The sequence below is a fragment of the Dipteris shenzhenensis genome, chromosome 23 (assembly GCF_047967505.1).
Source record: "Dipteris shenzhenensis isolate YYH24624 ecotype China chromosome 23, Dip_SZ_1.0, whole genome shotgun sequence".
In the NCBI taxonomy this organism is placed as follows: domain Eukaryota; kingdom Viridiplantae; phylum Streptophyta; class Polypodiopsida; order Gleicheniales; family Dipteridaceae; genus Dipteris; species Dipteris shenzhenensis.
The window spans coordinates 26,721,167-26,743,502 of record NC_141618.1 but is presented as its reverse complement, the minus strand read 5'-3'; the positions used below and the strand labels follow the sequence as shown (position 1 = coordinate 26,743,502).

Below are 22,336 nucleotides of genomic sequence, written 5' to 3'. Positions count from 1 at the left end.
TGCAAGAAATAGTCTCTAATAGTGCTTACATTATTTGCAACTCTTGTTTGAGCTCTAATAGCTCTCTACTAGTCCTACTTCATGCTATAATTATGCTTTTTAGTGCAAGTTACTATTCAATTAGTGCTATAATAGTGCTTTAATAGAGATATCTACATTTTGGTACTCTAACAATGCTCAATTAGTACTTACTAGAGTCCCAGTACGTGTTAGTCCTCTAATAGTGCTGAAATAGTGCTTGTTAGTGATCTAATAGTGCTCTAATAGTGCTTCTTAGTGCACTGATAGTGGGTTTGATCTATGCTAGAACTTACTAGAGTTATAGTACCTGTTAGTCCTCTAATAGTGCTATAGTAGTGTTGTAATAGTGTCCTCCAAGGCTATGCTATAACTTGATATAGTCCAAGTGCCTAGTACTACTCTATTAGTGCTCTAATAGTGCTATAATAGTGCTTGTTAGTGCACTATTAGTGTTGGTCAGAGCTATGCTAGAACATCTTAAGAGTTGAAGTACATGTTAGTCCTCTAATAGTGCTCTAAAGTGTTGTAACAGTGTCCTCCAAGGCTATGCTGTAACTTGATATAGTGCAAGTGCTTAGTACTATGCTATTAGTGCTCTAATAGTGCTATATTAGTGCTTGTTAGTGCACTTAGTGTTGGTCAAAGCTATAGTGGAACTTCTCAAGAGTTCAAGTACATGTTAGTCTTGTAATAGTGCTCTAATAGTGTTGTAATGGTTGAGAAAGTGAGGGATCAAGAGGATCGTAACACCATGAGAGAAACATAAGGTAGATAACAATCGATCTATTGCAATCTCTATCTTCAACAATACATAATAGGCTTCTTATATAGAGAGAGTCTTTAGAATAGTCAAACCATGTGGGATCCTCTCATCCACATCTCTCCTTGTGAATACCCTCAATCCACATCTCCACATCATGTAGTCCACATCCTAGGGTGGCTACTTTAATACATTCCTTATCACATACCTTTGCCCTTTAATCTATGTGCTCATGGCACCATATCTCAACACCTCCCCTTGGTGCCATGATCCTTTGGCTACTACAAGGTGGTCAGATGTGAGTTACATTCCATCACCTCCCCTTAGTGCATGCATTGCTACTTAAGGTGGTCTAGTGTGGTATTTACATGTCAATACCTCCCCTGGGTGCTTTCATAGCTACTGTCAGGTGGTCAATGTTGTTTTACAAAATATAGGCAAGGTTAATACATTCCATTGATGTTACCATTTGGCTCATGGCTTGATGATGATGCTATGTAGTTGACCTGCTAGTTCTTCAATCTGCAATCTTTGTCCTTGTGTCCCAGCTTCTTGCAATGGTGACACTTTGGTTTGTTCTTCAGTCTACAGTCACTTTGATAGTGACCCATCGTTCCACAATGGTAGCACTTCGTTGATGTTTTATTGAATAGTGTTTGTTCTTTATTATAGCTATTGCATGTAGATGTCGATCTCGATGTCGATGTCTTCAACTCTCTTTCTTTTTCAAGAAGAGAGGATACACATTCCTCAAACTTTGGATCTAGCAAATTCTTCAAAGGGGTTGTCAATGCACTGTACTCTGCATGCATGCTTTTAAGGAGAATTGCAAGTGCATCTTTCTCCCCTACTTTTGCATTTATGCCTTCTACTTGGGTCATAATGCTTTTAATTTTGTTGACAATTGTGCCATGGATTCATTGAATCCCATGTGCATTCCTTTTTGGAGCATGTGCAAATTCCTCTTGGATTGGAAGTTACGGCTTGTCAAAAATTCCGTGAAGAAAAGAAGGCCTTTGCTAATGTGGCACAGGGATTCACATGCACAATTCCATACTGTGCTTAGCAAGGGTTACTGTGTGCCTAGGTGGCATGATGATGTGGCTTTAACTAAACCATAAGCCTTAACTATGGCTTAACTTAACCACAGTTAGTTTGACCAACTGATCTACCATGTGGCAAACGATTAACCCAATCCCAAACCCAAGGTTAACTAACCTAACTCGGGTATGATTCTATCTTGCCACATGTCCTTACCAAAGGCTAAGGTTAGACGTTAGAGGAAATGAGAGGAGAGCTTTGAAGATCTGGACGACGTGGTGAAGGCGACACAGTTGCAGGTTGTTGGAGTCGATTGGAGATAGAGCGCGCTGTTCATTTGAGGAGTTGGTGCAATGCAAGAGGATCTTCTATTGCAGCGTGCTTCTTGTGAGATAGGAGCAGGGATAGGTGTCCTGATGGATTGGAGTAGCCATTCGTTGGAGAATTCGTCGGTGGACTTGTTGCAGGGCATATGGATATGCAGAGCTTGTCGTGAGCATCGCTCATTTTGAGGCTTGTAGATGGAGGCTTTCAAAGCGCTGGGGTGCTGTTGTAGAAGATGGATGAGGCTGTTGCTACTAGTGGATGGGCTTGCAACCAATGGGAGATTCATCGTCAGGTGGTGAGCTTCATGGGAGCCTTTGGGAGCCCATCTGTGCTATTGGATGTGGGGCTGTAGAAGGAGGTCTATTGTAGCGGCTTGCAGTTGCCCTCAGGTGCAGTGATTGCTGATAGGCACTGCTGTGGAGAAGAGACTAGTGGGATCCATAGGAACTGAGGCAGTCATTTCTGTCGGTTGGCTAGTTGTTGAAGAGTCGCAGGAGCTATTGTTTCAGAGACGAAGGATTGCAAAAGGGGAAGTGGGCAAGCGCGGACAAGGATGAGCCTTCCAACTAAGATTTGGATGTTGAACAAGGCTGGGCTAGCAGCACCAAGCAAAGCTGATGAGCATGCAGAGAGATGTTAAGATGGTGGGCGAGGCCAAAAGGTTTGTAGAGGCTAATTGAAGGTGGGTGTAGATAGCTACTGTAGAGTTCAGTGGGCTTGTAATAAGGATAGGACTTTGAAGATAGTCTACCTCTCTCTCTCTCTAAGAATACTCTCACAAGACAGCATGAAGGGAATGAAGAGCTCAAGTGAAGATCACTCTTTCTCTACATCTAAGGGGAAAAAAAACATGAGCACCTAAGGTGTACCTACAACTAATCTAGGAGAGCTAGACCTAAGCTTTGATACCATGAGAAAGTGAGGGATCAAGGAGGATCGTAACACCATGAGAGAGACATAAGGTAGATAACAATCGATCTATTGCAATCTCTATCTTCAACAATACATAATAGGCTTCTTATATAGAGAGACCCTTTAGAATAGTCAAACCATGTGGGATCCTCTCATCCACATCTCTCCTTGTGGATATCCTCAATCCACATCTCCACATCATGTAGTCCACATCCTAGGGTGGCTACTTTAATACATTCCTTATCACATACCTTTGCCCTATAATCTATGTGCTCATGGCACCATATCTCAACAATAGTATTCTCCATGGCTATGCTATAACTTGATATAGTCCAAGTGCTTGGTTCTAGTGTAATAGTTCTCTCATAGTGATCTATGAGTGCTTGTTAGTGCACTATTAGTGTTTGTCAGAGTACACTAGAACTTCTCAAGGGTTCAAGTACATGTTAGTCCTTTAACAGTGCTCTAATAGTATTCTAATAGTGTTCTCCAAGGCTATGCTAGAGCCACACTAGAACTTCTCAAGAGTTCAAGTACATGTTAGTCCGCTAATAGTGCTATAATAGTGTTATAATAGTGTTCTCCAGGGCTATCCCAAAACTTGATATAGTCCTAGTGCTTGGCACTACTGTAATAGTGCTCTAATAGTGCTTGTTAGTGGATAATTAGTGCTAGTCAAAGCTAAGCTAGAACTTCTTAAGAGTTCCAGTACATGTCATTCCTCTAATAATGGTTTACTAGTGCTACAATAGTGCCTGTTAGTGCAGTAACACTACAAGTCAATGGTGTGCTGGTACTTGTTATGTGCCCCAATGGTGCAAGTCAAAGATGTGCTACTACTGTAATAAATATTGTAAGTGCTATGCTAGAGCTCTAAACAATGGCCAAGGTAGTGTTGGTCAAAACTTACCTCCAAAGCCAATTGAAGCATGTAGTTTTGTGTCCTCATGTAGTGGTTGATGTGCACGTAGCACCAATGACCCGATAGCATCGGTTATTCATTATTCACAATTCAGATGCATGCACTCTTGCTCAATGGCACATAACTGTGGGAAGCAAAATAGATGGTATGGGTGTTTGCATGGTAGCATGCAAACACCCTATACCTCATCATCATGGTGGCCAAGGCTGCACAGCACTAGAACCATAAACTATCAAAGGGATTGGAATCCTAGCGTCTTGCTACCAGCATGGCACAGGAGGCTGCAGAGTCGTAGAGGCTCTACTCTGCCCATGTTGGACCATCTTCCAAGCAAACTCTACATGCACCTCCCATTCCCTCAGATCCACTTCCCGTCAGTGCGCTTCTTCCTGCAAACACATGAATAACTGAAAAACCATCTCCCAGGTGTTTGAAAAATCAAAGTCTTGCGAGCACGAAAATTTGCACAAGTGAGACCAACATACCTCTGCAGAATCCACGGTAACCTGAACATTGCCGAAGCTATCGACCTCCATGTAGGCAAGAATGGAGTTTAGAGTTTCTATTCTGAGATGCAAATTCTATTTTTCCATTTTTATTGTAGTCTCATATGCCTCCATGGCATTGGCCATATTATTCTTCACCTTCTGGGCTGCTAACCTAACACCTCGAGTTTCATGCAGCTAGCATTTTGCCTTCTCAAGAGACTCCACTGCCTTTTTGTATTCCTCCCTCACCATGGCTAACATCTTTTCTCCATCTTGCAACAATACCACTACAAATTTGAAATTCTCTGACCTGGCATCTTTTGCGCCTAGGGTTGGCCACCTTGGCTGCTCCCATCAAAACAAACACTTTCGCCAACAAAAGCTTGGGAAGCTAGAGGAGTTCCATATTTCCTCTAGCTGTCATTCTTCTTATTCCTACTCAGCCACTTGTCGAACTTTTATCAGAGCTTGTCTTGATGTTGGACCAAGGAGATTATGATCTCAGCAAAATCTACCCAAGCAATCAACCCTGTGTTGTACGACCATCCTATCCATACTCATAAGCAAATCCTCTCACAAATGAGAGGGACAACTCTAGGTTGATCGGAGGTTGTTGATAGACCTTCAAATGAAATTCAAAAAGCTGGGAGTACACCTCAGGCCTGAAAAACTGGAACGTTATTTTTTCTTTCCCCTACGAAAGGTGGGAAAAAATAGTCAACCAAAACTTGTTGTTTGGAACATCAAGTTCTATGAGTTGGCATGGGCTCAGGCCCACCAAGCTCAAGTCATTCTCTGTGGAATTCCTTGTTGGTCTTGCAAAACACCTTTTGGCATGGAGTGTTAATGTGGGGTGCTTTAAACCTTGACATTACCCCAAAAAGTGAACTGAATACTGATACTGCAAATTTCAAATACAGACACAGTTAGACAAACATCTGATATGGACTGTAAAAAAGGAATGAGATATACTATTAAATTAGATATAGATTGTGTTACACACTTGCAAAAATAGACAGACAGAGAAACACACTTATAGAATCAGGTAGACAGATAGATTGTGTTACACACTCACAGAAACAGACAGACAAAAAACACTTACAGAAATAGACAGACATAGAAACATTTATTATAGATATAGATATATTGAAAAATACTTTAATAGGAGGCCTCTGATAGGAGGTTCAAGAAGAGGACTATCAATAGTATAGTTTAGCATCTATATACTAGAATTTGTTAGTGCAACTCGCTGGGATTCTATACAATTCTCTCGATTCATAGTGTAAGTTAAGAAACAGTAAAGCTAATTTGTTGCTGCATGACATTTGACAAGACAACATCTATGCTAAAAGAGGATTTAAAAAGGCAAGACAGAGAAGCTTCATCACTAACCAAGCTCTTCTATGAAGTATTTATCTAATAGCATCCTATCTTTGCAGCTCATTTTCATGCATGCGCAAGCTGAACATGCATTTGTATCGATAAAAATCTCTTCCTTTCATTATTATAGAGGCCCTGACCATTAGTTTCACAATGGAGGGCTCTGAGCTTGTTTAAAAGAAACAATAGTCCCACATTTCAAAGCTTCATAAAGGATGCTATAAACAAGTAAGGAGCTCATCTTTATGAATAGTCCTACATTTGGAAGCTTCACAATTGATAACTACTTCTGGACAAGCAAGGAGCTTGTTTCAAAAAAAGAATAGTCTTGGAGCTATGTCATCTCACCTGGTCTACCTACTCATGCAAGAAGGATGTCGCTAGGTTTCATTTGCAGCTCGCTCCATCTAGTGAAATGAAAACAATTTTGGTAATGGAAACAAAAGAGAAGACTGCTATGAGACATTATAAAATACTGAGAGGAGCATAATTTGGCAAAAGACTTATAGAATGCATGACTATATAGACAAGTTCTACTTTAATAAGTCATCACACAAGCATCACTTTTACTAGAGAGGAGAGTCTTCATACCTATCACCATCCCAACAAGAAAAATCATAAGAACTATATTTTAACTTAGTTGGGAAGACAGGTGTCATAAACACCCCTCCCTTGTTATTGGGATCACAATAAAAATAGTTTCTCACCTATAGACTTATAAAGCTATTTTTTGATATTATGCTTTAAGTGTAAAAATACTTGGGGTGAGTTTAAAGAAAAGTAATTAAATGGTTATGTAAGGGAAATAAATTTAGCGTATTTAGGTGTGTCAACGTAACAAAGAAGGAGGAGGGGAGAAATTAAGAATTAGAGCAATAAATGTAATTTTAAGATTTCGAGCATAAGGGAAGGAGAATTTATAAGAAAGAGGAGTTAAAGGAATTTCAAAGGTATTTAGAGAAAAAAATTTAAGAATTTTAAAAAAGAAGAAAATTAAAGTCAAGAAATCTAAAGAAAGAATTTTAAGGAAGGAATGAGGAAAAATACGAAGCAATATGGAGAATAGAGAACAAATAGAGGAAAATAGGATAATAGGATAAGAATTAAAGAAAAAGGGGTGGAAATTGGGAGAATAGCCCCAAAAAAACAATCTAGAAGAAATTAGAGAAAAAAAGGAAAAAATACAAAGAAATAGGGGCAAATAGGGAACAATTAGGGGAAAGTAGGAAATTAGGGGAAATAATAAAAGAAATTAGGAAAAAAAGGAGGAAAAGCAAAACTTAGGAAAAAATAGGGAGAGAGAGGAAAAATAGGGAGAGAAGAAGTTTGAGAGACTTGAACTTAGGGAATTTAGGAAAATGAGAGAGGAGTGATTAGTGAGATGAGAAAATAAGTAAATTCGAAGAACTAAGGGGAAGTTGAGAGAGAGAGAGAGAGAGAGAGCCACTTTCGGAGGTTCCTATGATGTAGGAGTTCTCCTTTGATGTAGGAGAGGTGCCTATGATTTAGGCCACCCTTGTTGAGAGGTATGCTCAACATCATGTTATCATATGTGCATAGCACTAACCCAATAGAGTGCTATAAAGGAATGGGTTAGATGCCCTAAACCTAACCCTAAATGGGTTTATATATATTCTACATTTTCAACTAAATATAGTGTACAGTTAGTCATTTTTGGTGTGCTCCGTGCCCTCTCTCCTCATCTCCACTCTTCTCCTCTCCCCTCTTCATATTTTTCATGGTATCAGAGCTCCCTTGCCTTCCGCTAAGGCATTGCGATCCGTATGAGAGAGTGTGATTGATTGACAAATTGAGAGATTTAGAGTTCTTGAGTTTCTTCTTCCATGAGAGAATCAATCCATTCATTGAGATTTCTTTGAGAGAATTTCTGTCAAATTGTACTCATTCTGTCATTGAGAGTTTTGTAGTTGTGAGAGAGAGGTTCATCTCTTTGCCAACTAAGAGAGAAAAGATCTCAGCTCTTACAAGATCTTGTGTGAGAGAGATTGTAGGTCAATTAAGAGAAATAGAGCTACTTATGAGATTTTGAGGGAGAGAGAGAGATCCATAGTTTATAAGGAAAGCCTATCTACCTTGCAAGTACACCAACTATCTGTTCAACTCCCTCGATCAAGCTCCTCGCGAACGAATTGTCTAAGTCTGAAGCGACAGAGAAGTTCATCACCAGGGTGAAGAATTTGCGCGATCAGATGACTGTGATTGGCATCACCATCACCAGCAAGAATCTACCTTTGATCATTGACAGTGGTGCATCGTGCCACATGACCAATCGGAAGGATTGGTATACCTCTCTATAGCCGATAGGGAATGACATCATGGTAGCAGTCAGCAATGATGCAAAATGTCCAACAAAAGGAAAAGGTACGATTGCTCTTAAGTCAGATGGAGTTGTAAAACAGTTGTCCGATGTTCTTTATGTGCCAGATATCAAGAGGAACTTGTTGTCCGTTTCTGTGATCACAGATTGGGACCTCAAAGTTCAATTTGATAAGAATGGTGCACAGATCCTGGATCTTCAAGGGAAGGTCATTGGTAAAGGTACATGGCGCAACAACATTTACAAACTCTCAACTTTCAGTGCTCGAGCAGATGTGAAGGACACTAAGCTGTGGCATGAGAGGTTTGGTAGTTCTTTGAAGGAGATGCATAAAAGTGAAATGATTGCAGATCTACCAGAAATTTCAGATCTACTCGATGTATTTGAAGCTTGCATGATGGGCAAGCAACATCGGCAGCCCTTTCCTAAAGAGGCTAGCAGGGCAAAGGCTCCTCTAGAGCTCGTTCACACGAACCTCTGCGAAAAGATGGAGACGGAAGCTTTGGGTGGTTCCTACTACTTCATGGCGCTGATCGACGACTACATTAGAAGGATATGGATATACTTCCTGAAGATGAAAGACGAGGCTTTCATTAGGTTCAAGGAATGGCATCTAATGGTCGAGAAAGAATCGGGGAGGAAGGTGAAGAAGTTGAGATCAGACAAAGGTGGAGAGTTCACATCGATTGAATTCGAAAGTTACTGCAAAGTCACGAGATCAACAGGTAGAAACCCCCGCCACATACATCACAGCAAAATGGAGTAGTAGAACGCAAGATGCGTGTCATCTGTGAAATGGGCCGGAGTATCATGAAAGGGAAAGATTTGCCAAAGGCTTTATGGGCTGAAGCATGTAACACGACAGTTTACATCCTGAATCGTAGCTACACGAAGGCTATGAATGGGATGACTACACTACAAGCCTTTTCTGGTAAGAAACCTTCAGCTGCACATTTCAGAGTTTTTGGATGTGACTGTTTTGTGCATGCCCCTGATGCTACCAGGACCAAATGGGAACCGAAGAGCCGGAAGTGTATTTTCTTGGGCTACAGTGAAGAGGCGAAGGGTTACCATCTCTATAACCCTGTTACCAAGAAGGTAATTGTAAGTCGCGATGTGGTCTTCTCAAAACAGCCGCATTAATTGGAGGAGGATGCTTCCTTCCCAGACAACCAGGACCAGGATATCCATCCAGTACCGCCACCAACAGCAGACCGAACTCCCCCAACGATGCGTGGGAGGATTTAAGACAAAGAAGATGAAGAAGAGCCTGCATAACCACAACAGCAACGGCTATTCCGAAAGTGGGTGAAGCAGCTTTTGGATGACAGAGAACCTCCAGCCATTGAGGAGGAACCATCCGAACACCGCCAGTCCAAGAGATTAGAGGAGCAAAGAAGGGCGCAGGAACACTTGGTCAACTATGCTTTGATGACAAAAGTGATCCGTGCTGATGAACCCAAGTGTCTTGAAGAGGCACAGGGCGATGATAGGTGGATGGAGGCTATGCAGTCAGAGTATGGCTCCATAATGTAGAACAACACTTGGGACCTTGTGGATCGACCACCAAAATGCAAGGTAATCGGAACCAAGTGGGTGTACAAGATGAAGTACAAGTCCGACGGCACATTGGATAAGTACAAGGCTCGGCTCGTGGCAAGAGGATTTGCACAGGTACATGGTTTTGATTATCAAGATACTTTTGCTCCCACAGCTCGACTAACCACAATTCGCAGTGTTTTGTCTTTAGCTGCCCAGGGAAGTTGGCCCGTGTTTCAGATGGATGTGAAATCCACCTTTCTGAATGGAGATCTCAAGGAGGAGGTATACGTGGAAAAACCACTAGGTTTTGAGATCCTCGGTTCAAAAGGTAAAGTCTGCAAACTGAAGAAGGCACTTTACGGGCTGAAACAGGCCCCACAAGCGTGGTACCAGTGAATTGATGCCTACTTTCTATAAAATGGGTTCAGGAGGAGCCCATCTGATGCAAATTTGTATATCTTTAGAGAAGGATGCAGGTGTATGATCGTGGTCCTTTATGTGGATGACCTTGTCATAATAGGGAACCATGAAGAGAAGATCTCGCAGATGAAGCATTTGCTAGGAAGAGAGTTTGAAATGACAGACCTCAGACTGATCCATTTCTGTTTGGGGATTGAAGTTTGGCAGGAGCCGAAACAAATCTTCATTTCACAGCTGAAGTATGCTGGAGAGATACTGAAGGCATTTGGCATGGCTGAGTGCAAGACAATGGGTACCCCTATGGAGGTTGACGTGAAGCTCTCAAATGAGGATTCATCACCATTGGTGGACGAAGTGAAGTATAGAAGGCTTGTGGGCAGCTTGATTTACTTGTGTAACACACGGCCGACCATCAGTTTTGCGACTTGTATACTAAGCAGGTTTTCCAATAAGCCCCGGGAGAACCATTGGAGGGCAGGGATGTGGGTGCTGAAATACATCAAAGGCACACTTGACTATGGCATCATCTATACCAAGGGTAACATCTTGACCGAATTCTGTGACTCGGATTGAGCAGGAGACATGGACAGTAGGAGATCAGTGATAGGGTATTGTTTCTCACTTGGATCTGGAGTTTGTGTCATGGGTCAGCAAGAAGCAACCCACAGTTGCTCTTTCTTCTACCGAGGCCGAGTACAAATTTGCATGCTTTGCTTCTTGCGAGGCAGTGTGGTTGAGGATTTTGGGGGACATGGATGCAGTGCAGAAGAAGCCTATGCAGTTATCATGTGACAATCAGAGTTGCATGGCGATTGCAAAGAACCCGGTGTTCCACGCTCGCACAAAACACATTGAGATTCAATATCACTTTGTATGCGACTCATCATGGATGGAGAGGTTGACTTGGTGTACTGTCTGACTACAAAGAATGCTGCGGACATCTTCACAAAGGCTCTTGGAAGAGACTTGCTGGAGAGGCATCTTCATCGACTTGGCATTGGGCCGAAAAAGTAAGTTCACTTACGGGTGGACATTGAGGGGGGGTGTTAGATATCAATGCTCCACTCTCGTGTAACTATGCGGGAACCAGCTAACTCTACTTATAAGCCCCCCATATGAGGAGAAGGCATTTGAGTAGCTCGGTTATCCGGTAGGTCCTGGTTTGGACACAAATGGGGGCCATGTGTGGCCTGATGGCTAGACCACTTCAGATAGAGTTGGCACACCACCAACTAGGCTACATGCAAGTGTGGGAAGGCATCCCTTGACTGACCGCACTGAGGGTAGATGGAGCGTTTCCCAGGGCAGCCCAGTCTCGGGTTGCGGGGCCCCCGTTTGGAGCCTCAGATGATCCCGGATGGCTCTGGGCCGAACGAGGACCGTAGGCTAGTTGCTCTATTTTTCGCACCGGTACTATCATATGGTTGGTGGCCTATTTCGACCCCCAGTCGACTGTTTTGGGCGGACTAGGTCGGTCACCCAATTGAGCCTAACCGACTACGACTGGTGGCTATATAAGAGAAAGCCCGTGAAGCCCATTTCATCACTGGCTACAGCAACCCTGATTCCTTAGCATCCAGCCTCTGTCTTCTACAATTTCCAGCATGCCATCGAAGCTTCTTTCACAGGAGCGCACGGTTGGGAGGCAATGCTATTTATTGTATCAGTTCTACAGTAATCAAATTTTTGATTCTCCATACTATCTTGTTTTCTCTCTTGCGTACGTGATCCTGTTATCTGTTGAGCACAAACGTTGTATTATTTTCTTACAGATACAAGAGGTGAGCGTGAAAGAGGGGCAACTAGTCTGTCAAGGTCAGAAGATTACCATCAATGAAAGCATGATTGAAAATGCTCTAGGAATTTATGGAGGCAGTTCGCAAGTACACTTTTTCAAGAAGCATTGGAAGAGACAGGATATTCTAGACGTATACCCCAACGCTCACATTAGTAAAGATTGTGGAGTCAAGATTTTGAGCTTTCCAATAGAGCTCCAAGATGTGCTAAAGAAGACCATTCACTTATTTCGTGATATGAGAGAAACCTGCAAGTTCTGGCAGGTTCAAGCAGTAGTACATCAATTCAAAGGACGTGATGTATCTTTCTCAAGGGCGATCTCCAAGAGCGTGTTAGCCAACCTGAAGATTTGTGTGGATGGCAAATCCCAATTGTCATCTCAATTCACTAGAGTTGCAATGCACCTAATAGCATCTACCCTCAAAGGGATTTTTGAGCAATACGATAAGCAGATGTCTCAAAAGGTGACTTTTCTACAAGAGAAAGCCACTGATGCAGCAAAGGCAGCGCAACTTGAGAAAAATCTCAGGGAAATTATGGAATCCAAGGTAGAGGAGGCACAAGTGAGGGCCTTGCAAGCACAAGAGCAAGATGAGGCAGCTACAAAATTGGTCAACATGGAAAGGCATAGAAGAGAAGAAGTAGATAAGTGCATGAAGGAGCTCCGAGATAGGCTCGAAGAAGTGACAAATGATGGGGACATGGCGAACAAGGAGCTAGAAAAGATGTGAAAGGGTCTTGAAGATCAAAGAGCCAAAAAGGAGGGTCTTTACAAACAACTGTGCAACATTTAGAACACATTGAACATTGAAAAAGACCAGATGACAGAGGAGTTGAAAAGGGAGAATCCAAAAACCAGAAAGGTGATGCAAGAAATGTGAGAGAACTTCAAGGCCAAGAAGGATGGGGTAGAGAGCAACCGGGGTGGAGAAGACAACGAGGCAGCTCCCCAAGCCACGAAGGATGTAGAGAGCAACCATGGTGGAGCAAGTTACAGCCACCGCGGTGGAGCAAGTTCCAGCAGCCAATGATGAGGGTTGTTTTTTGGAAACACTATTGGAAGTCCAAAGAGCAACCTAGAAGACCCTGCAAGAAGATTAGGATAGATGTTTGCGCGAGCTTGTCATGGCTTTCGACAATTATAAAAAGTAGTCCGTCATCATGAGAGATTTCCAAACTAGAGTAGAAGTCTTGGAAACATCCCATGAAGATGTTTTTTAAAAATTTATGTAGCTTCAACAAATGAAGTTGTTGCACAGAGTGAGCAAAAAGTGGAGGAGATGAAGGAGAACATCCATAGCCTTAGGATGAGGGAGGAAGGAATCAAGAAGCAACTTCGTCATGTATAGAGCAAGACTGTGGTATTGACACCGGCAATAGTTAAATCGGATGCCTATCTTGCTATGCAACAGGGTCCGAAATACATGGTCTACCATAGCCCCATCATAGATGACTGTTGCATCCGATGGCCTGCGTGCTACCACCCTGTGCACGTTTTTTTCTTTGGAGTGTTTGTGCATAATACATTTCCATAGATGGCATGTATTACCACTACAATTTAGAATTAGGCATTATCATTACCACCATAAAGATAATTAATTTGTTGTGAATATCATGTTTTTACTTTCAACAAAAAAAGACCTACATATGCATATTAGAATAGCATGCTTCAATGTTCATCTAGAAAGATATAACACATGCTACATGAATTGACCTTCCCATTCCACCAAGTGTGACTAACAAACTAGGATATAAAAGTTAATCTTCATCTAGTCAAGATCTCAAAGAATCAAGGGATGAGAGAGAATATTTCAAGCACACTAACCCTTCATTCCACTCATCAAACCATAAGAATGGGTTTCCATTTTAAAGAAAGTTTCTCATGGGGCTTGTAATCAGAACATAGTTAATTAGTAGCCTACATGTCCAACCAAATATTCCGCATGCACTTGTCTTTGGTGTTAAAAGTTTTGATCACAATCACTTAGCAAGATCTATATGGGTGCCATCCTTTTGGGGAAATATACCCAAGAGCATCTCTTTAGTGGTGCCAATCATACACTTTTGGAACTTTGAAGGTGGGTGGGGCATTGTTGAATTCACATGGCATGAGTCAAAATGCAACAGTATCTATTGTATGTTACAAGACGTCTTTAAGATGCCTTCTTTGGTAATTTGGATCTAATAGAGGTCTCACTAGCCTTTTCAAGAGCTATTATCTTTTAACTGCTCACATTTGTAAGTGTGGTCTTAGAATGGTAAAGAGAAGTGGTTGCGTTTGTATTATCATTTAACCTCTTGTATCAAATGAGAATCCTCCCCATGCCATTTCTTTTGGGAATGACACCATGGATGAACCATTCATTGCTATAAAGAGGGATAATGAAGTGAGACATGATGAATTTCTCAATATCAATTATGAGTACTTTTCCCAAAGGCTGGAATATCTACAAGTGATAGCTTTTGCATCCCTCCTTCCTCAATATTATGCTCAAATCTTGTGACTTTCTATAAATGTAATATTTTGAAACATTTGGAAATTCCATCAACATGCTCAAATAATCAATTTTAAGCAAGGGTGAGATTCGAAGATCCCATGAGATGTCACATCAATTCTTATAATCTAATGGCAAATATAATTGAAAGTTAGGATTCGATTTAGCTTAACACCGCAACACAAGCAAGAAAACATTTATCTCAAGTTGGTAAGATGGTTAAGTAATATAATTGACCATTATTTTGAGGACAATACAATGTACAAACGTCTATTTACATATATGAGAGAGAGAGAGAGAGGATTGTATATACATGCATGCATGTATGTATGTATGTATGTATTATGCTACCAAATGGAGAGAGACAAAGAGAGGGGGGGGGGGGGGAGGAGTATACATATGTATAATTTATATTAATTTATAAATAATTTATAATAATAATAATAATCGTGTGTATGTGTATGTGTGTGTGAGGGGAGAGTTAAATGCTACTTACACAATGTTGACACGTGGAGAGAGAAAGAGGGAGGGGAGGAGTATACATATATATAGTTTATATTAATTTATCAATAATTAATTGTAATAATAATAATATGTGTCTATGTGAGGGAGGGAAGTAAATGCAATTGACACAATGTCGACACATGGAGAGAGAGAGAGAGAGAGAGAGAGAGAGAGAGAGAGGACTGTATAAATATAAATACAAATATGTATATATATATTTAAAGGGAAAATTTTATATATATATAGACGCACGTGAGTGTGTGTGTGGGGGGGGGGGACCCCCACCAAATGGGGGCTATTAATTAGTTTTGGGGGGGGGGGCAGGGGTGGCATGTGGCCGTGCATGGAGACCCGGAGCTGATGGTGCATGAGGCCACATGTCGATGCTGCATGGATATCTAGAGGCTAATTAGCTAATAGAAGATGTACTTTAACCTTTTAGGAAGCAATGTAATAAAAATGCAAGCAACTTTTATAACCTAGCTCAATGTGAATGTCTACTGATTCTGCCACGAATAATTAAGTGATTAAATTAGCATGACAGTAAGTTGATTAAAATTTGACTGTTAATATAATTATTAAACTCTTAATCAATGTTGAATATATGTTTTAAGCTTACGTTAATATATCCCCCAAATACGAGATTAGGAACCAATTAATTGATTAGGAGCCCCGATTAGGCATGAGGGGGGAATAGATGCGGCTGGCTAGGGGGTGTAACTTACTGCAGCTGACACAAGAGAGAGAGAGAGAGAGAGAGAGAGAGATTTCCTTCAAATTTCTCAATCCTTGAAATTTGTATATTTTGTTCCTAGAAACCAAAGGTAGTCTATGATCCCAACTTTGAGACCTGACTTTGAGACCAGGCTGAGCGAGGCTGTAACCCGATTATTCGTATAATTATTAAACTGTTGAATATATGTTTTAAGCTTAGGACCCAAAATTAGGTATGAGGGGGGAGTAGATGCAGGTAATTACTAAACTCTTAATCAATATACCCTTGTAAGACTAGAATAAGTCCAATCATACAAATTTAGATTTTTTGTTTGTTCTAAAGATCTAAAATCTACACCAAAAATAAAAGAGAATATGAAAGAGAAGAAAAAAGAGGTAAACAAAAACTTGTACATGCACAAAAAGCCTTTCAAAGCATCCTCGAACTGAGTTAACATGCAGACAGTTTAAACACAGGATTTTCAAAGCACTTTTTGTACTAACATTGCATTCAGTCTGCTAGTGTGCAATATGCACGGTGCCTCACAGTGAGAGCAAAATTACAATGCACAATGGCTCCCAAAAACCAAGTCAGGGTCAGCAACCCTAAACACAAGTAACACAGCAGAAGGCCAAAGGATGAGTCTAAAGGTCAAATTGTGAGCTGACAAGAAAATGGGATCACAGAAGTTTCAAGTATATTGCTTTTCCATACATGACCTCTATTTACAAGTTCTAAATGGCTCTTTTCCAGCTTTTATCTTTTACAGGCCCTATTCATCTGTAAAGACTTCGTAGTTACCCAAGGGACCCCTATTACACAATGACCAGACTCTCATGGACTTCATTCAGCTGCACAAATGGGCAACGCCAGACATTCGTTTCTTAAATAATAGAGGCCAGCTAGCACAAAGCACTCAATGCATAATTACAAAACCAAGTTTTGCTCTGTAAACCCAACGAATGCTTCAAAACCCAATGAAGTCTTTGAAAAGTTTACACGAAACATGTTCACATCAAGTAGACCTTCACTATCGTCCCAAAAATTACAATTAATAATTTGACATCTACTGGATGGTTCACAAAATCAACTGTGTTTTGCCACACGTGCAGAAAAAGAGAATTGTCCACAAGTGAGCATGTAACCCACTTGCAGGAGAAAATAGATTGCAAAACATAAACGACTTTCAGAGAGGATGAAAACAGCATAGATCCAAGCTTATGCAGGCACAGCCCTTCAATGCAAAATGTATCTTCCTTGGATGAAATTAAGATATGTTTCCAGCTCTCATTACAAAAATTTCCAGCTCTCATTACAAAAAAACACCTGGTTTAAAGAAACTACTTCAGTGGAATGAACCTAGAAGAGTGAGTAGCTCCAATTCCAGGTCTTCCATGCTTCACTGGCTTATAAGAGATAGAGAACTCCCCAAGATAGTGCCCGATCATTTCAGGCTGCAAGCAGACATCAATTCAATAAAACCAGCCAGCACAAGTTGCACAATCTTCCCTACATTGGGAAATACTAACACCTTACCTTGATTTCCACCTGGTTGAATGTCTTCCCATTGTACACACCAATAACGCTGCCAATCATCTCAGGAACAATGATCATGTTCCGAAGATGTGTTCTAACAGGTTCAGGCTTCTCCCCAGCTGGGGCTTCCCTTTTCTGTACAGATATCAAAAGGTGGTGAATCATGAGAGACATCTAAAAACTTGACACATTCCAAAAAAGACCCACACTAAAAGGTCACAGCAAGCTATTCAGCCTACGTAAAAAATTGCTTACAGCCTTGCGCAGCTTCTTGATGAGGGCCATCGGCTTCCTTTTCAAGCCCCTCTGAAACCTGCACATCTAGCATTTGCCTTGATCAAGGCCCACGACTACGAGCTCAACACTAAACACAGGGAGGAATACTGAGGGCAGTGTAATCCAGCCACAGCAAGGGCAACAATGTATAGCAACAAAAGACAGCAAATAGCAAGTCAAGCAGGCACAGCCCGAACTCAACGATGCCTACAACTTCTACAGCTACCAAACTGACTGACTGATACGGAAGCTTCAGACACAGACAAGCAACGAGAAGCAAGCAAAGCAGACAGGCAGCAGGAACACGATGGTAGCAACACAATGCGCAGTCTTCATTGCCTCCACAGAGATCTCCTCCTATTGCATGCACGGAAATACTAACAGAATCTCCTCCTATATCCTTAAACATATTACATACCTACGGCGTGCACGGGCATGGAAAAGCTCCACGAGCTCATCTGAACTCATATCGAGGAGGGCATCGAGATCAACCCCTCTGAAGGAAAACTTCTTAAACGTTCTCTTCTTAGGCTGAGCTGGTCCGGACGCAGCAGCGTCTTCCATATCCGCCTGTTGTAGCAACGAACAAGAGATTCAAGAGCAAGAAAAAACCCAAAACGCCAATTGAGAACAAGAGGACTATAATTCACGTCGATACCTCAGTCTTCTCCCTCTCATGATGTATCTCAATAAGAGCTCCGCTGCCTCCTCTCTCTCTCTCTCTCTCTCTCTCTCTCTCTCTCTCTCTCTCTCTCTCTTCTCATTCCGTTGACGAATTCAGAGATCATATTACTTCTGCGTATGGACTCACTTAACGGTTTGTTTCCAACCCTCTACAAAGTACACCGACAAATGACTGTTATATCATCGTGCGACGAGACCTGTGAACGTCTATTCTACGATTCTATCCGTGATCTTCTGCAGAATTTATGCCATTTCCTCTCAAGCCAATCTCATCATCCTTCTCCATTCCTGCTGCATCCCATTCATCGCACCCTCCGTTCCCCTCCTTTCGAAAACGAAGAAACAATAAATCATGAGAAGCAAATTCCTGGGCGAGATTGAAGGGAACATACCATGGATGCGAAGAGCAAGGCTGCAGAGAATTCCGAGGAAGCTACAAGAGCTCTGGCTATGGCGTGATGAAGAGAACTGTTGCTGAAAGGGCTGAAGGTGTGTAAATGGGCGGCCTTTGTATCTGTGGCCGATTTTAGGGTTGGATCTAGGTCACCTCTCGCCTGTTGGTTTAGGGTGGGTTCACACCGCTACGCGTGGGTTCAGACCACCTGCCGCCCGATGGCCACCAAGCACTCGGTCATCAGGCTGCTAATTTATTTTACCAACCTGTGACTAGCGGTTGGTCGAGATGGAATGGGCCATTCATGTAGCAGTTGGATGAGCCGGCCAATGCAGTGGGTGGCCTTCATGGATCATACACAAAGTCAATGTCTGGACTCGTCCCTCCTACTAGGCCAACTGAGACTACTACCCGTCACACCACCTTTGGGAGGATGGTGGGCGGGTGGTGTGAACCCAGCCTAATTTTCATGTTACCTATGTATGATGGAATGGGCTAATCATGTACCCATACACAAACCTTTTGTGTCAGTGTTCAAGCCAACTAGGACATCAAGATGGCCACCACCAAGTGGTGTGAACCCAGCCTTACCCACCTAATGAAACTGCAAGATGTCATGTCTTAAGGGATAGTCATGCATACCCTCAAATTCGCAAATCGACCGAATCAATTCTGTAAAAAAGGTCGAATCGTTTTGGTTGTCAGAGGGAAGTATAGCAGGGCTACTGATTTGAATCTGCTTCCCTCAGTTTGAGCCAATAAGATGATGCAAAGTAGGCCTTCTAGGATAAAGCAGCTAGTAAAAAGGGGGGGGGGCTTGAAAAAGCTAGCATCCCCCCACACTTGAATGAAATGATGGCAATAGCTGAGAGCAAAAGACATTATGAACTTAATGTATACTATTGTGTTGTTTTCCCATAGATTTGAGCCTCTAATATATGTTATCTGCATACCTAAGACTTAGCATATCAACTATTCTAACCCCTAAAACCTACATACCTTAATAAGAACTATCCTTGCAACCCTAAAAACCTTTACATACCCCCTTCTACAGAACCCATCTACTGCATGCCCCCCTACATGATCTCTTTGCTTAAGATAAGCATAGTGTGGAAATTTCATCCTTTTATATATGACTTGTGGCTACTATGACACATCAGGACACATCCTAATATTAACAATGAGCTCAAAAGATGTAACATTGATCCATATCTAGATATTTAGTAGCATTAAGCACTAGCTACACTAAGGCATAGTCCATATGAGTATAGGTGTTATGTTACTTTGTTAGGCAAAACATGTGTGAAAGGTTAATTCAACTGTTTTGTATCTATCTAAATAACATATTGAAAGATAAGTATCAATGAAATATAAAATTGGTACAAGTTATTGTAGAGAGTTGGTATTTTAACATGCATGAGAGGTGAGATATTATAGGTGTTAATTGACATCTAGAAGTTGCTTCTTGATTGACCCTCAATTATCTACTTATTCAATGGTTCTAGTCATTTGCGATGCGCACTTGCTTGTTGGTTATAGATTCCTTTCTCCACATTTTAAATTTTCTACCTTCTTTGATGTAGTTTAACCTTGAGGATGCAAGTCACTAGCATCTTCTCCAATCTTTAAGTCAAGGTATCATTGCCCTTTTATGGTTCTAATTTCCTCTAATCACAACTCTTTGATGTAGTTTTATCTTTCCTAAATGTTCTCCTATATTGTCTCGTGCAACCTTTTTTTTTCAACAGGAAAGAACTTTTTATTAATCCTTGAGAAACCAACCATACAAATCCGTGATCCAAAGGGCACTGATTATAGAGGAAATGAGTACAAAGACCTTTGTATAAATGGATGTCAAGTATGTGTGGTTGCTTTCTTCATTGGATTAGCTTTGCCACATAAAACACTTCAATTTATAATCCACCAAAACAATCCAACATGGAGAGGAAAATTGGGTGTCAAAAAACCTAGCCTATTTCTAGCGAACCTGGCTCGATGCCTAGGGATGTAAATAGAGAATGCTCCCCAATTCCAAGGGAAGCACTCTGGGGGGCTTCTGAGAAGGAGACATTCTTTGATGTAGACCCCCCAATGACAGGATTCCAAAGTACCCTACCACCACTGGTCTCGCAATAGTTCTGTAGAGTTCCTTTAGCCTCGATGAAAGTTATCCCATCCACTTCTCCTCCTCCCCCCCCCCCCCGCTCCTCTCCCATCATATCTTCCCTCTCCCTCATTGGTTCTCCCCCCCACACCCCCACTCCAACCCTCACCCCCTGCCTCCCTCCTCCGCCCTCTTTCTTTGACTTTAACAAGCCATGGTCTCGTTCCAAAACCCTCTAATGTTCTAGTGGCCTAGCCTTTGGGCAAGGGGGAGGCCAAGGCTAACTCTAGGCTAACTCTAGGCTAAGGCTTCCTCCTCTCCTTTGGGCAAGGGGGAGGCCAAGGCTAACTCTAGGCTAACTCTAGGCTAAGGCTTCCTCCTCTCACTCGTAGCCTAGTTCTCCCCATGACACAACCTCTTCAAAGGCTCAAGGAAGAGGGGTTTGTTCTCCCAACTTCCAAATCTGAGGCCCCACTGAGGGCAACCCTTGCTGAGTGAGTTTTAGAGGCTTAGACCCTAGAACTATTTTGTAGGTTCCAGATGCATACCCCTTCGTGGAGCAATGGATCTCATCTCTGTTTAATTGTATGATGGAAGAGAAGAAGTACCACATGATGGAGAAATGGATGGGCCCATAAGGGATAGACATGTGGCTTAGCTATGGTGCTTTATCTACCTATCAGCTTGGCTTTACTATAGGATGACTGGGTGTAGGCTTCGTAGTAGTGATCCATTTGGCACCAGAGGTGGAGCTCACGCACTCGACTTGTTGGATGCTATAGCAATGCATTGACAAGTTAGGGGAAAAAGTATACTTCATGATGCAATGGGCATGGAAGGTTGGCATAGAGGCTATCATGCCCTTGGTACAACAAACTACTCTTCTTCCAAGCCCCCTTCTATGTCACAGAAGTCCTGGTCATGTTACAAGCTCCCACTCAAAGGTGAGCCATGTTCTCTCTATCCTCCTTCCCATCAGTTGGACCATGGTGAGTTGCAATGTGCATAGGCTTCATGATCGTGCAATAGTCAGCCATAGGATCTGATCGTCAAGATTTGCAAAGGGTAGTGGTAAGATGGGAAATGTATTTTCTCTTGATTCAGGATCTGCATATCTTCTCATTGTCGGACATCAATCGTCATCACCACTTGGTCCTAGGATGAGGCCTAGAGGTGTGGTCCACCATGGTAGGCTAGAGTGGAGGCGTTTGCGTTTCAATTTCCCAATTAGTGCCTCCAGAGGTCTTTGATCGGGATGAGCTAATCACAGAAGTTTGGATGGGCCTTCAAGTGGGTGCGTCTAGGATTGGGATCTTCAACATGTATGCACTTGCTTGTAGATAGCATTGCCGTGCTTTTTGGAGGCGATTGATCGAGTGCTTCTAGATATTGACTCTTGGGTTGTTGGAGGCAACTTCAACATCTTGGAGTTCGTAGAGGACAAGAAGGGAGATGCTTCCTTTTCTTAAATTCCTGTTATGGAGAGGCATACTTGGGAGCAGTTCATCTTCATGAGATCAGTGGTCATAGACACCCTTGGAGAGAGGCACAATTCAGTCTCCTCGACAATCTTATTTTTCCTTTTTGATAGAGGAGGCATGACGAGCAACTCATATAGGCTCTATGCTGGGAATTAGACTATTGCACAGGGCTCTATGGGTATTATAGTAGGCACTACAA

The 22,336-nt window shown here is 42.0% G+C and overlaps 1 protein-coding gene across 1 annotated transcript; it reads right to left on the bottom strand.

Moving 5' to 3' along the window:
• Positions 1-16,897: 16,897 nt before the first annotated feature.
• On the bottom strand, positions 16,898-18,702 carry LOC147887182 (small ribosomal subunit protein uS19). The gene is made up of 5 exons (XM_087394161.1): positions 18,551-18,702; positions 17,893-18,044; positions 17,454-17,511; positions 17,199-17,333; positions 16,898-17,116 (listed from the first exon to the last, which is right to left on the bottom strand). The coding sequence occupies exons 1-5, from the start codon at positions 18,551-18,553 to the stop codon at positions 17,003-17,005; spliced, it is 462 nt and encodes a 153-aa protein (XP_087250287.1). The 5' UTR covers positions 18,554-18,702; the 3' UTR covers positions 16,898-17,002.
• Between the last annotated feature and the right edge of the window lie 3,634 nt (positions 18,703-22,336).